The 14,449-nt window shown below is 45.6% G+C and overlaps 1 protein-coding gene across 1 annotated transcript in view; it reads right to left on the reverse strand.

Annotated features, from left to right (window-relative positions):
- Plpp3 (phospholipid phosphatase 3) overlaps nucleotides 1-14,449 on the reverse strand; it is a 77,723-nt gene that overhangs the window by 38,845 nt on the left and 24,429 nt on the right. Inside the window, exon 2 of the mRNA XM_052716120.1 lies at nucleotides 1,795-1,952. Within this exon, the coding sequence (XP_052572080.1) occupies nucleotides 1,795-1,952 (158 nt within the window). The remainder of the gene's footprint in view (nucleotides 1-1,794; nucleotides 1,953-14,449) is intronic.

Here is a 14,449-nt window from a genome sequence, read left to right on the forward strand (position 1 = left end):
AAGAGGGGGTTTCAGGGTTTACAACCAACCCCCAGAGTAGGCAAGTCACAAGAAAAACTTGTGTTAGCAGTAGCTTACCAGTCACAACCCGGACCAGGCCAGTTAAGCTAACTGTTTACCCCCTGAAGCAGTCAGCTCATCTGGAGAGGCTGGCCATCCTAAAATGCATATCTGAAAGATGGGAAGGGGGCTTTGAAATCATCCAGACATAGGCTTGGACCCTAGGTTTTACTAGCTGTAGGCTCTGAGTATGTACTTTATCTAATCTGCCTGGGCTATAGATTTTCCATCTGCATAATGGGGACAGCAGGCCAGAGTTCCACCTCCAAGCTGTGTTCCTCAGAAGAGCAGTTCAAGTATCTACGGGATTTATGGTCCTCACGAATGTATGTGTTGCCCCTCCTTTTCACCCACATGGCCGGAGTTCAAGGGCAGAGCACAAACTTAGAAAATGCTGGAGGAGCAGACAGCTGTAAAACTGTAAACCTCACAAATCGTAACAGCGGCTTTCAAAGAATGACCCTTCCTGTCTCAGGTCTCACAGGGACACACCAAAAGAGGGCAGGGCCCAGGTGGACCACACCCAAATTCCCACAAGCTAGCACTGCTCCAAAGAATCCTGGACCTTGTCACAGTCCAAGTGTGTCACATTTCTGCAGCATTGTTCATGAGAGCTATATTCTTACAGGGAAGCAGTGTCAGACTGGACTTTATACGTACATCCCAGCAACCCGTTCAGCAATTAAGCGTTTGAGAAGTATTTTAATACCCATTGTGCTGTTAGTTTTATGTTAACTTGACACAAGCTAGAGTCATTTGGGGAAAGGAAACCTCTCTTGAGAAAATGCTTCTACGGGATTGGCCCGTGGGCACGCCTATGGGGCACTTTCTTGATTGATGATACATGTGGGAGGGCTTGGTCCACTGTACCACCCCTGGGCTGGTGGTCCTGGGTGCTGGAAGAAAGCAAGCTGAGCAAGCCATGGAGAGCAAGTCAGTAAGCAGCATGCCTCCATGGCCCCTGCTTCAGTTTCTGCCTCCAGGTTCCTGCCCTGACTTCCCTCAGTGTTGGACTGCTACCTGGACATATAAACTGAAATAAACCCTTCCTTCCCCAAGTTGCTTTTGGCCATGGCATTTACCACAGCGGTAAAAACTCTAAGACATTCATGATCTTTTATACTTTATTGTAACACTGTGAAGCAATGCGCTCATCCTCAGTTTTAAAGAGTCAGGCTTGCTAATAGAGGGTGGGGTCTAGACCAAGTGCTCTGAATTCCAAGTCCTGTTTATCTTACCACCGCAGCCACAGGGCAGGAAAATTAAATAGCATGCTAGAAATTTGCAAGGACATCGTCACTCCCACCGCAGCCCAGCAAAGGTGAGGCAGGAGCCCAGAAAACACCTTGGCTAGCTGACAAGGATGGGACTCGGCCTCATAGCACAGTGGCTCAGAGATGAGACCTTGGTGTAAGAGATGTCTCAGTTCGAATCTCAACTCGGCAACTTATTAACTAAGTCTTACTCTGTGGACACTAGAAGAGAAAACCAAGAGTTAAACTCCATTAGACTGTTGTGACGATAGTTTCAAAGGTGTTTCTAAATGTTTATATGTTTATCTCCCAGTAAACGTTGGTTTTAGAAATAGTATTAGCGGCAAAAGACAGAAGAAGACTGGATGAATTTCTCTGGTGGAAGTCTCTCTGGGCTGGTTGCACACCTCCAGTGGCTCAGATAGTGTGCAGTCTAAGACAGGAGGCCGTCAGATCAGTGTGGCCAAGGCAGGACACTTACCGCCAGGATGGCAATGACGATCCCCACTGCACAGAGCACAGCATCGTTTATGGTCTCGCTGACTTTCAGGGGGTACTTGATGCTCTCATCATTGCAGTAAAACCCTCGACGATAAGGCTTAATGGTGCTTGTCTCGATGATGAGGAAGGGCAGCGCCGCTGGGGGAACACACATGGGGCGGGGGGAGAGAAGGGAAAACATCAGTGCAAAGGAGAAGAAGGAAACATCCTACAGCACAGACTCCCCCAAGTATCGGACAGAAACGCTAACGTAACGCCTACATTCGTGGTAGTCTGCAGCCTCTGTGGAGCTTTCATGACCTGTATCCCCTTCTCCCCTCCCGTCACCCCAGAGAAAACGACATCCCCCACCTTCTTTCCCTTGAGTGCTGTAAGAGAGGTAGTGGAAGGGTTGGGAAAGCAGTCTTCCATACTCTGCTAAAAGTTAAAGTCAGATTTTTAAGAATGAGTAGTAACACAGCCCAAGGCTGATGCTGTTCAGTCAGGTGTTCAGGGTGACGTCTCCTGGGTCCTAACCATCTCTGCTCTGAGAAGCTCATCTGAAGCCCATGCGTGTTCCACACAGTTGTGCAGGCGTCAGAGTCAGATAACTTGAAGCTGAATCCTAGATTCACCATTTTCTATCCACGTGGCTCCTGTTTTCAGTCCAACTCCCTCATCTCAGTCACCTCCCAGTAAATGTGTGTGATGAGCAGTCTTTTCCTGTACATAAAACCTCTGGCAAAGGGTCTGCCTCAGTAGATGCCATTTTCAAGTCCTTTCTGTCACTGTTCAGAGTCATAGACTAGAGTTGAGCTCAGCCCTTCCAACTGATATCCCCGATAGGAGCCCAAGGGCACTGGAAGTACCAGGTCATTCCTAAAGCAGTGACTGGTTATCAGAGGCCAACTAGTTCCCTTCTCTTAAAAGTCACAACCAATAGATTTTACCACCTGCCCGAAGTTCCTCAAAGCCCAGAAGCATAAAGCATAAAGTCTTGCATGAATACCGCAGTCACCTCCTATTAGGGTGTCTGGCCCACAATGCCTCCTCCACGTATCCACCGGTTTACTTCTCTTGTTGTTGTTTTGAGACAGGGTCTCATTGCATAGCTCTGGCTGTCCTGGCACTCATTATATAGACCAGGATGTCCGAGAACTCACAGAGATCCACCTGCCTCTGCCTCCCGAGTGCTGAGATTAAAAATGCCATTACTCCTGGCTGGTTGAAAGGCTCTTACCATGAGCATGTTAGCTAAAGCACCATTAATAGCTCTCTCCATTGCATGAAGAAAACAAAATCTTTAGCCTCAATCCAAAGAAAGCCCAGAACCAGAACTTCTCTCCTACAGCCTCCAGCTCTGTCTGTCCTCCTCTGGACACCCAAGGAACAGGTACAGGGTCTGGCTCTCATTGTTCCCAAGGCTAACAACTGTCAAGGACTTTATCGTGGTTATGTACTGAACATTCTAGTAGTCCAGAGGCCACTTGAAGGCATCATGTAAGGACTACTGCCTCCCTTCTTCAAGGGGAAAAACAAGAGACTCAGCATCTTTAGCTCATTTAGGGCTTGAAGTCCACTCCTCTAAGTGCCGAAATCCCTAATTTATCTTTGCAAATTGCTTTCATCCAACTGTGAAATTCATTAGTGGAGGGGGGGGGGATATCCCAAGATAAGCAGTTGTTTAAGAGATAAAATTCCCTTTTCATTTCAAAAAATTATATTCATGTCACGTTGCTCAAAGCCCCAGACCACCTCTGAAAAAAAGCACCACGAACTCCACAATTTTTCAATTACTTTGGTCCAGACCAGCAGCGATAAAAACACCAGATTTCCAAAAAAGTGTATTTATGTATCACAGTGCATACACACATGGATTTATTTGGTTTTATTCTTTGGATTTATTTGAATTCTACGGCTATTTATTTTGTGACCCCTAACTGCTTCCTGCTAGAACAACAGTTTACTTTATCAAATTCATACTAGTGCTTTGAAAAGAAGAACAGCAACAACCACAGTATCGGGCCTGACCTTCACAAAGTAAACACAGAGGGGCCCTGAAAGGCAATAACCATTAACTTTTGAAACTCTCTCTGCCCTGGAGTAAGAGGGGGTGGGGAGGCAGTGGATAAATGTGTTGGTGTAGTAGCGACAGAAGTCGGCTGATGTTCTGGGGCTGGGGGCCTGGGAGGGATATCATACGGCCTCAGCCCATTTTTACTCCATGGCCTAGAGATTTTGAAATGGGACCAAGTTGGCTCTGAAGAGGGGCCGGGAAGCCAGAAACTGATATTCTAGCATACTTTCAGAGCTCTGTGAATTGTGATGATGAGATGCTTAGCTGAGCTGTGGCCTCGGAGGTGCTTGGGAGCCAAAGCATTGCTAAGAAAAAACCCCTCAGGATAGGAACAGACTCCCAGTGCCTGACATTTGTGGCTCACACTTAGCCCTCCAGCATCTACACTCAACAGTTTTCAGGTGCCTGACGTGTGTGGCTCACACTTAGCCCTCCAGCATTTATTCAATAGTTTTCACATGATGGGCCTGTCTGTCAACCACGTTTCTGAGGACAGTAAGATATGTGTAAAAGAACTCGGAGTTGGAGCTAGGCTGATGATCTCGGGCTTGCTGTTCTACTAGAGCAAGTTATTTCACACCTTCAAGGATTCCCTTTCTCATCTGCTAAATAAGAAAAACGAAAGCGAAGTTCCGTTTTACTAGGATGACGGGATAAGACGATGTGTTTGTTTATCCATTCACCCAACAAGTATGTACTGACTTTGAACTATGTTTGTTCAGTTTAGAGCTACAAACCCACCCAGACACTGCCCTCAGGGAGTTTCCAGTCCAGTCAGGGAACACATACACACACAGCACATCCTCTAGGAAGCCTTGCTTGAAAGAACCCCAAAGCAACACACAGGCAGGAACAGCAGAGACTAAGACATGCTGAGGACACTTGATCAATGTCAGCAGGAGGCGAGAGGGGCCCAAGGAGATGGCTCAGAAAGGAAAACCATCTGCCTTGTTCCTCTGCCCTCTCTTTGGCTGGGAACAACACAGATGCTTTCTTTGCCTGTGGCGTGGGGTGGGTTTCCGCTTCTGATTATATGGCTGATGACTACAAACAGACAAGAAGTTGGGTCTAAATAGTTTCTGTTTATTTTCTTGAAAGGCGTGGAGATATCATTTAGAAAACCCAATGGCCTTTTCTATCTCCTTTACAAATTTGTGGTATTTACTGAGGGTGATGCCAGTCAAACCTTGACTTTGCTCCAGAAAGAGTTGACGAAAACTGAATGAACACTCCCCCAACTGGACAGCTAGTTCCCGAGCCAGAAGACTAGGCCTTGCTTCAGGAGAGCAATGAGAAAAAGAGACGTCCTTTCCAAAGCAGGGTGTCTGTCCCCATCACTGCCACCATTTGTATTATCTTCTATTGTCTTCATTTAGCTTCAAAAAACAAAACAAAACAACTTCACAGCAGCAGAGCGTGGGACGCTCAGCATAGCTTCTGCCCTGGAGAAGTTCATGTGGTTGTTAAGAAGTCACAAACCAAGGGCCGGGCGGTGGTGGCGCACACCTTTAACCCCAGCACTCAGGAGGCAGAGGCAGGTGGATCTCTGAGTTTGAGGCCAGCCTGGTCTACAGAGTGAGTTCCAGGACAGCCAGGGCTACACAAAGACACCCTGTCTTGAAACAAAAACAACCAAAACAAACAAAAGCACAAACCCAAGAGTGTCAAAATATTACCAGTGCAATGACAGATGCTGTCACAGAAAGGCACCAAGACAACAAAACTCCTGTACAGGGGCACGAGAGGTATCCTACAGGGGATGGAGACTTGAGTTAACCCTTGCATGAGCAGAAGACATTTTGGGGCCCCATGGACTGTGTAATGTACACCCCTGAAAATGCAATGCAGATTAAGGACTCCAGTCCTAGCAATTAGAAAAGAGCAACTACTGCAGAATACAGTCTCCAACTTTGCTGTAGTCATGAGAAGAGAGCTAAACAATGGACAGAAGAAAGAGAAACACAGAACAAAGACTAATAATGATAGTTAGCATTTACTGAGCAAGCACCATGTGCCCACACTTGAGGATTCCCACACATACGATTGTGGTATAACAACCTAGTTACTTACTGACTGGGCTAGGGAGATAAAAGAGGCTAAGTCCCAATCTCCAAGGGGCCCAAAGGCCAATCCCAGAGAACCTATGGTTCAAAGAGATTAAAGTGATTTAGCAGAGTCACTCTGTCAGTTAATGGTGAAGCTGGATGGAGTTCAAATGCCCTGACTAAATCTTGGGTGCTTTTTAGAGTGAGTCACTTAAAACAGAAGCATCCATGAGTATGAATAAATGAGCTGAAACTCCTCCAGTAACTCTCATGCCTCTGCAGGGAATGAAAAAGAGAGAGAGAGAGGGGAGAGAGAGAGAGAGAGAGAGAGAGAGAGAGAGAGAGAGAGAGAGAGAGAGAGAGAGAGAGAAGAAAGAAAGAAAGAAAGAAAGAAAGAAAGAAAGAAAGAAAGAAAGAAAGAAAGAAAGAAAGAAAGAAAGAGAAAGAAAGAAAGGGCTTTTGAACAGTCAATGCAGACCTCGTAGCTATGTTCACTGAAAATTCACTCTGCATGCCACACACATACTAATTAGATACACACGTGTCTAATTCAATCAAAGATCTGAAGCCAATATCCTAGAATTTAGATTTATTGATAATAAAATGTATATTATAAGCTCTCTGCAAATCAGAGCCAGGAGAGAGAGAATAATCTAAAGTGTCTGGGCCCAGGCTCAAGCCTCTCTTCTCCTTTTAATCAAGGATCAATTAACTTCCTATACCTCTAGGGGCTTCGTGGGATGTGTAGGCTGCAGAGGAGGCGAAATCTGAACTCAGTGACAAACACTTAATGGGCAGAAAATCAAAGCATGAAGAAAGGCCGCTGTGTTGGGTTCAGGCCTTTGAAACTTTGCTGGCTTTGAAAAACTAACACTTGGGCAGGTTGGGTGGTTTGGGGGTGGGGTGTAAAAAAACACAGGATAAGTTTTCATGGCCCACCCATCAATCAAGTCATGTGGGAAGTGTTACCAGAGTGACCCAGCCCCAAAGCCAACTCCCCGCAGCCATGGCTTCATATCTGCCCAAAATTAAACACAGCCTCTTCTCTCAAAGTGCTTTTTAGAAGCCCTTAGTGAGGTAGGGTGAGTGGGGCAGGAGGGTAAAGCTGAAGTGACTGTACTTCTCTGCGTGACCAAAACCCAGAGCATCAGAGAGGGCACTTCTCATCTGTCCCGTAAAACAAGTCCTTGCGATGCCTCTCCAGAGACTCGCCCAATTTTCCACTTGAACCGATCTGTACTTATCTTCACCTGATCTTAGGCAAAAGGCTGAGAAGCAGTTGGAGGTATCTTCAAATAAGCAAAGTCTAAGATCTGTGAGAGTAATAATTAAAGCAACATCCACAGAACGTCTACATACTTACCGGCAAAACGACACAGGACGCGCAATACACACATAGGTGTTGGCACAGCGCAGCTGCTGAGACCAGGCAGTTACCAGGACTCCCTGGTGGGAGCTTCATCGATCTTATCAATAGGATACAGTTATGAGTGAGCACTGTTCAAATCATTTACAAATAAAACCACTGAGGATCAGAAAACTCAAGCTCATCTAAGTGTAGAGCAAAGGACACTCATTTGGACCAGATATCAGAACTACAGCTAGAACACAGTGAGTTCCCTTTGAAAGGGGTTAGAGTCTGTTTTGCAATTTATTTAGTGTCTACGAGAACTGGGAAAATGTGTGTGTATTGTTATTTTCATTTGTACTCAACAAATAATTGAAGACAGTTGTTTTCTATTCCCCAAGGTCTCTAAGTGCATCCTTAGGTCAGTCACCGGGATTAGAACTCAGCTCTGTCTTTCTTTTGGTTCATATTTTCTTCCTCCCTGACCTGACCCTTCTTTATAAATGCATTCCCTGTTAAAATATGACTAAGTAAAAATCACTTAAGGTCAGAATGGTCAACCTAACAACTACTTAGAGGTTCAAAATACAAATATTTATGTTGCTGGTAAGTGACAGTATTTCTATTTAAAGTAATTAATTGCTACTGGTCTTAGAAGTGTGCAAACTTGCTTTGGTTTATAATATTTGTCCAGATTTTTAGACTGGACAGTATCCAGATGAGCAGAATCTAGGTTTACTATGAAGGCGTTTCTTCAGCTTCGAAACAAGCTCCATGAAAAACACTTGCAGTTGGCGGGTGTGAACAGGCAGTATTCTGGGCTGAGGCTTTCCTTGACAAATGCTCATTCTTCGGGGCTAGAAAGTTCAGACCTCACCGGAGAAACTCATGGCAGATAGAGTCCTGTTGCTTGTGTTTCCTGAGCCCAAGTCCAAGGTCTCTTGCTTAGGTAAACAAACAAGAACTGACAGTTCCCTGAGAATTGGGCACTGTGAGAGGTGCTTGGGCCACAGTGGTGAGTAAGGGCTTGCACTGTGTTTCAGTTTCCCACCCTCAGGAAGTCTGGGGTTCCATGGCAAAGAGAAACCTGTCTGTGGCCTAATCCTGGGTATTATAAAGAACTTTGGATGCCCTTACTTGAAAATGCTGACAGTGAAGACATGACTAGTTTTCAATGCCCCAGATGGAATTCAAGGCCTCGAACATGCTAAACAAGCATTCACTACTAAGCTGCAAGCGTAGCACCGCAGAATAACTAATATTAATCTTCAGTTCTCAACTCTGGCTGTTTTAGCATTTCTAGTTGGATTCTTTGAAAACAAATCATTTATTATTATTTTTTTTATGTGTCTGTTGCACAAGCAGATGTCCCTGTGCCACAGCACACACGTCAAAGGACAAATTTCATGAGTCAGTTTTCTCCTTCACTGAAGGTCTGCGGATAGAAAGAACTCAAGTCATCAGCCTTCTGAGGGAACCATCTCAGGAGTCCCTTAAAAGCTGCCACATTCACCTAGAAATAAAACAAATCAGTAGACCATGGTTTGCACCTTTCATTGGGACAACTGGAGATCTTCTGCCAACTTTATATATTCCACAAACAAGATCTTTCTCTCCAGTAAATGCAACCAACAGAGCCTATAGGTCTTACCATCTGTTCATCTTGGGTGAAACAGAGTCACTTTTCAAAACAATCTTTTTTGTTGTTGTTAGTACATAGTCATAGTCAAGGAGCCGAGAGGCTACAATTCGTCTGTGTCCACTTGGTGATGTGAGGAATACCCAGGACATATAACAGAACCATGAAGCCCAAAGTCCATTTGAAGATGGGGCCAGATAGACTCTCTTTGCTAAATACAACAATGTCTCGGTAGACATTCATTCGCTCACTCGAGCTACAAAGCTGTTGAAAGTCATTTGGACTGAACAAGGACAAAAACCAGGACCCCACCTGGCACTACACTGATCCAGCCTATCTGCCTAGGTCTCCAGTATGGTTCAGCAGTTTGGTTACTGGAGCTAAGGTACTGTGCTTCAGAGCTCTTACATAAGCAACCACATCTGATCCCTCTGGCAACAGAGGAGGCATGTTTTAAGCTCCTGTATTAAAACCCCACTGGCGATCAGTTACTTCTTTCTTTTTCCAGTCTATTCATGAAGTTTGTTTGTTTGTTTTCATTTGTGGTGGTCATTTAATGTGTATGTGTTTTGCCTGCATCTATGTCTATGCACAACATGTGTGCCTGGTGCCTATAGAGGTCAGAAGAGGGCACAGGGTCACCTGGAACTGTAGTTAAGAGTTTGCTTTGAGCCAGCATGTAGGCATTGGGGATAGAGTCCTAGTCTTTGGGAAGAGTAGCCAGTGCTCTGAGCTGCTGAGCCATCTCCCCAGTCCTCATTCATGAACTCTGGCACATAGGATTTCATCTCTCCCCACCTGTCAGGACTGTGTAATACCCTGTAGGTCACTCTATCTCTCTTCGTTTTTAACATCACACAACGGGACTTTAAGGTACAGCACGGTTCTCAATATATAGAACTATGAGGGCTAAGATGCAATTTAGAAAATGTATAATTGCCTGGCTCAGTGAATATTAGTTCTTACTCCTGTATGTGCCAGAGAGCCAACCGATAGGAAGCCTTAGTGTCAGGAACCCTTCTAAGGAGGAGTAAGATGTGATCAGAGTTCTGTCCAGATTCTACTGAAGCAGCCATGAGCTCACTCAGCCACTTGCCAAAGGTAGTCTGATCCCAGGAGAAAGAAAGACATGCTTGGAAAACCCTGAAATTCTAGGGACTTCTCAAAAGTGGACAGACAGGCCTTTGATGGTGGTTAGCAGGACCTGCTCCCCTGATGCCGGGAAGAGCTGTCACTGCTGGAGGACTGACAGACATTCTCAGATCACTCCAGGCTTAAGAGCAGCAAGTGCAAAATGAAGTCAAGAAAAAACACAGCTTCTCATTTATCTGGTGGCGAAACATGCCCTGGTCAGCACGTGTCCGTCCATCCAAGCATCGCTGTCCAAGTGTACAAAAACACCATGTTCACGTGGTGCAAAATAAACAGCAGGGACTGGCAGGACATCAGACACACCTGGAAGACAGTTCGATAGTCAAAAGCCAAGCCCACAGGCGGGTGTGGGGGCAGAAGGTTCGGGCAAAAGCACCCCTGGAGGCCTGTAGGAGCAAGGCTGTGCTGGTTGGCAATCCAAGGCATGGGTGGACTGCTGCGCACTTCAAGGTGGATGGTCTAAGGCCACACTTTGGCAGTCCACACCAAATCTGCCTGGCAGGGATATTCTATTTGGCCCACCCAATGCTTAAAATTGTTTAAAATTAGTGTTCACATTTAGTAACAGGCAGCCTCACGTAACACCCAGATTCCCAGCTTCTTCAGTCAGCAATATTGCAGGTGGCAAGGCCTAGGCCTAGGCTGTATCTCTTCAGATGAAGCCTGTGTTCTCCAGGGGGCCACTGGTCCTCACCATATCCCTAACGCTAAGACTGGGTCACACGCATTCACTGCCGTACTCATCCACCTGTGCTGCCGACTTTCTTACGCTTGCTTGGTCTCTTTAGTGATTTAAGGCTCTGTAGATACCCGACATTCCTACCTCTGCAGTAAAGAATAAAGACATCTCTTCAATATTAAACCTACACGAACAGAAATAGTCCTGGTTCAACAATGTCTTCCATAGGAAGCACTGGCCACAGCAGACATGTGAAGGTGTGTACTGTCTGGTACACAGGTATACAACTCAATCTTAATTAGACCAAGATGAGCCTCCTATGTTTTCAGGCAAGCACAGCACAAGGCAGGTAGTTGTGTATTTCAGATGCAGGAAAAGTTGAGGACCAGGGAAAGGCAAGCCTTCTTGAACCCCGAAGCCACCAGCAAGTTTCCTGCACAAGTCTGGTGGTGTAGCATGGAGGAGCACCTCCCTTTTTAGCCAGGTAAACAAGGTGTGTCATAATAAATTACATGGCTAGGAAGCAGAAGATATGAGCTAACCTAAACTATGCCTGTCTAGGTGATCCTGAGTGGTATTATCATAGAGTTCTGTTTTGTAAGGCAGTAGTTATCTGAAATAAAAACAAAAACAACCTTCGTATGATAGCTCACTAATCTGAAGAGTGAATGCCAGGCGAGAAGAGATTTATGAATAAAAGCCTATCAGCTATGCTGGTATCACTAATCTTGCTCAAAATAGAGTTAGGCACATATACAATAGCATCCTAACACCACAGCGATCTGACATATCATTATTCTATTTACCAGGTGGGAACACTGAGACCCACCACCCTCACATAGGAACTATTCTCCTGTACCATCCAAGAATCACTTCAGAAAACAAGCCATTTCAGTATCCCTTGGAACAAAGAACAATCCCCAGCACTCAATGGAAGTTAAGCAAAAGTTGGCAGAGCTGACTCCTCACCAAATGCAATATATGACCTGGGGCTCCTTTACTTTCTTGGTGAACTAGAATCTCATGAGTGGTTGAAGGCCGCAACACTCTAAGCTTCTCAATCTTCAGTTCTTCATCAGGCTTTTCCACAAAGTGAAATGATTGTAAAATACTTTTTTTAGCTCTTAAGGGAAGGCTGAGGCATCCCAGTGATTCAGCTATTATGCCCCCAACCCACCCCAGCTATCCCAAGAGCTAAGGGATCAATTTCAGCATACCCCTAAGATCCTCTTGGAGAATCAAGTGAGAGGAAGCTTATGGATCTCCAGAAGGTAGCTCAGACCTGGGCTTGAAACTAGTTTTACTACTTAATAATCTAGTGATCTTCAGCAAGTTGCTTAACTTCTCCGAGCCTCCCCAGTAAGAGGATGCCAATACCAGTCTGAAGAGCCTGAGGAGGAAATACACAGTACGGGTAGGTATTAACAACTAGTTCTCCCCTTCTCCCTCCATCCGGAGCCTGAAAATCTCCTAGCCCTGCTCACAAGATACCACTCAACTAGACTGAATGGTTTCCTCACTAAGACAGCCGTAGTAACCAGGATGGGGGCTCTGTCACCTCGGACCAAGACTACCACTTGCATTGAGCAAGACTGGAGCAGTTCCAGGGTAATGTGGATAAGATAACTCTCACCCCAGGAGCACACTCCCCATTCCCCTGCCTGTCAATGTTCCTTTTGTAAAACACAGAAACCTTCAAATCTGGCAGCTGCCACCTGCACAAATAATTCAGGGATGTAATTTTGTAACCAAATACAGGGCCCGAAAAGTGAAAAGTTTGAAGTCCAAAATAATGGCTTTGACCTTCTGCCTAGATACTCACTAATCACGTTTTAATTTGCTGTTGATTTCCTCTCTGTGTGCTGTCTTTACAGGTTACACTGTCATTTTAGAAGCATCCAGGGAGTCAAGGCCATCAGGAAACACCTGATTAAAATACAACCCCAACTTCTTCCCCAGGCATCTAAAGCTTGTTCCGTGCCTCATTGCAGAATGGCACTGGGTAGGCAGAAAAATAAGGGGGGAAAAGTCTGTTTTGAAGAAGGAAACTCCTTACAGAGAAAAATGGGCCACAGAAACTAATAAGATGGGGTCCCTGCCCTGTAAGAATGCGTTTGTAACCAGTGCCAGGAACATCCATGGTGGCATTGCTTCAATGGAGGCATGAGGACACCTGTCAGTGCATGCCTGCAGATAAGGGGCATGTAAATCCTGTTTACTGACTACCCCCCAAAAAGTACATCAAAGACTCCTTGCCGTCATTTAAATACCAATGGTGCATTCAAGGCTGCATTAAGACAAAAACTAATCACAAAAGAAGAATAAATTGCCCTTGCAAGTCCCTTCCCTTCCCAACTTCCGTCCCTAAAAAGAAGTTCGAGGGGAGCCTATCTATCCCTAAAACCTAGATGCTGAAAAGATTCTTCTCCTAAGAAGATCAACCAATCATTTCAAATGTCTTAAACCCAGAAGAATTCTCTTATTTGGGGGAAAAAGTTCTAGCTGGATCATCCCTAGGATTAAGACACAATGAAATCCAATAGAATCATTGAAGAGGTTCATTCTGCTCTGCATCTGGTCTAGATAATTAGTCAGTCTTTTGCCTTCTTTGGAGGGCTGAAAAAAATCAGATCAGCCAGTCTAGAAGGCAAAATAATTCACTACTGGTGTTTGGCTCAGAAATACCTGGTATCCATAAGGTGCTACCAGTGGGTTTGGGAGGATTAGCGAAGTTTCTGTTGCCAACACGATTTTTAAAAATCCCAAGTAGACAACAGTGGTTGACATCTGTGTTTGTTTCTCAGTCTTGGTTTTTCAAGGAACTGACGGTGTAGCCACCAGACCTGCTTTCACTCTGCCCGCCCAGTCCCTTTCTTCACGTGCAGCCTGAGTAGGGTGGTTTGTCTTAAGGGTCTCATCACCTATCCAAGTTCAGAGATTAAGGGCTTTGCCCAAAGAATATGGAGTCTTTTCCGAACGAGAAAGCTTTGTATCCAGGGTCCCTGAACAGGACACATGGGATTCACCAATGACTCTAACCTGCTGCTCTTTAGTTTGTGAAGGCAGATGCCAGGTAGAGGTTTCAGAAGTCAAAGGTACTCATTTTCGTGAGAACAGCAGCCAGGTGGGGGTACTTCTTTCTCTCTTCAAATAATCCGTCTCACAAGGGCCAGAACCGATGCTCAGAGGCAAGGTCTCAGAGGAGCACAAGCGGGGACGGCGGCGGGGTCACCTGACTCTCTGCAGAACTGGGCAGTTAGTCTTCCACTGGAGCTGTTAGGAGGGTCTCTAGCATAAATAATAAATCCAGGTGCTCTGGGCCTGCCCTTAGTGGCCCCCTCCCCACCCCCTCCAGCATGGGGACAACAAAATGCAGGCATTTCCATACCCTAGGGAGCGCTGGCGGGAGTCACTAACTCCTAGGTGGCTTGCTATAGGAACCCCATTGTTCCAGGAAAGGCTCTCCAGCCAAGACTCTCCAGGAAGCCAAAGCTCTGGGATGCATTTTTCAGCTGTAGAGAGAAAGAGTTCTTCCTGGGATGTTTCTTCAGTGGTGTTGGGAGCCAGGTCCTTAATCCTTGCAAAGCAGCATGGAGCCAGCTTCCCTCAGAGGGACACTATATCTAGAATCCTTCTTGCAAACCAAAACAGAAAAACTCCCTATTTTTTCCTTTACAACTTCTCTCAAGCAGAGAGGGGAAGGGGATAGCGAAGCT

The sequence above is a fragment of the Peromyscus californicus genome, unplaced genomic scaffold (assembly GCF_007827085.1).
Source record: "Peromyscus californicus insignis strain IS unplaced genomic scaffold, ASM782708v3 Scaffold_5__1_contigs__length_169319896, whole genome shotgun sequence".
NCBI lineage: Eukaryota > Metazoa > Chordata > Mammalia > Rodentia > Cricetidae > Peromyscus > Peromyscus californicus.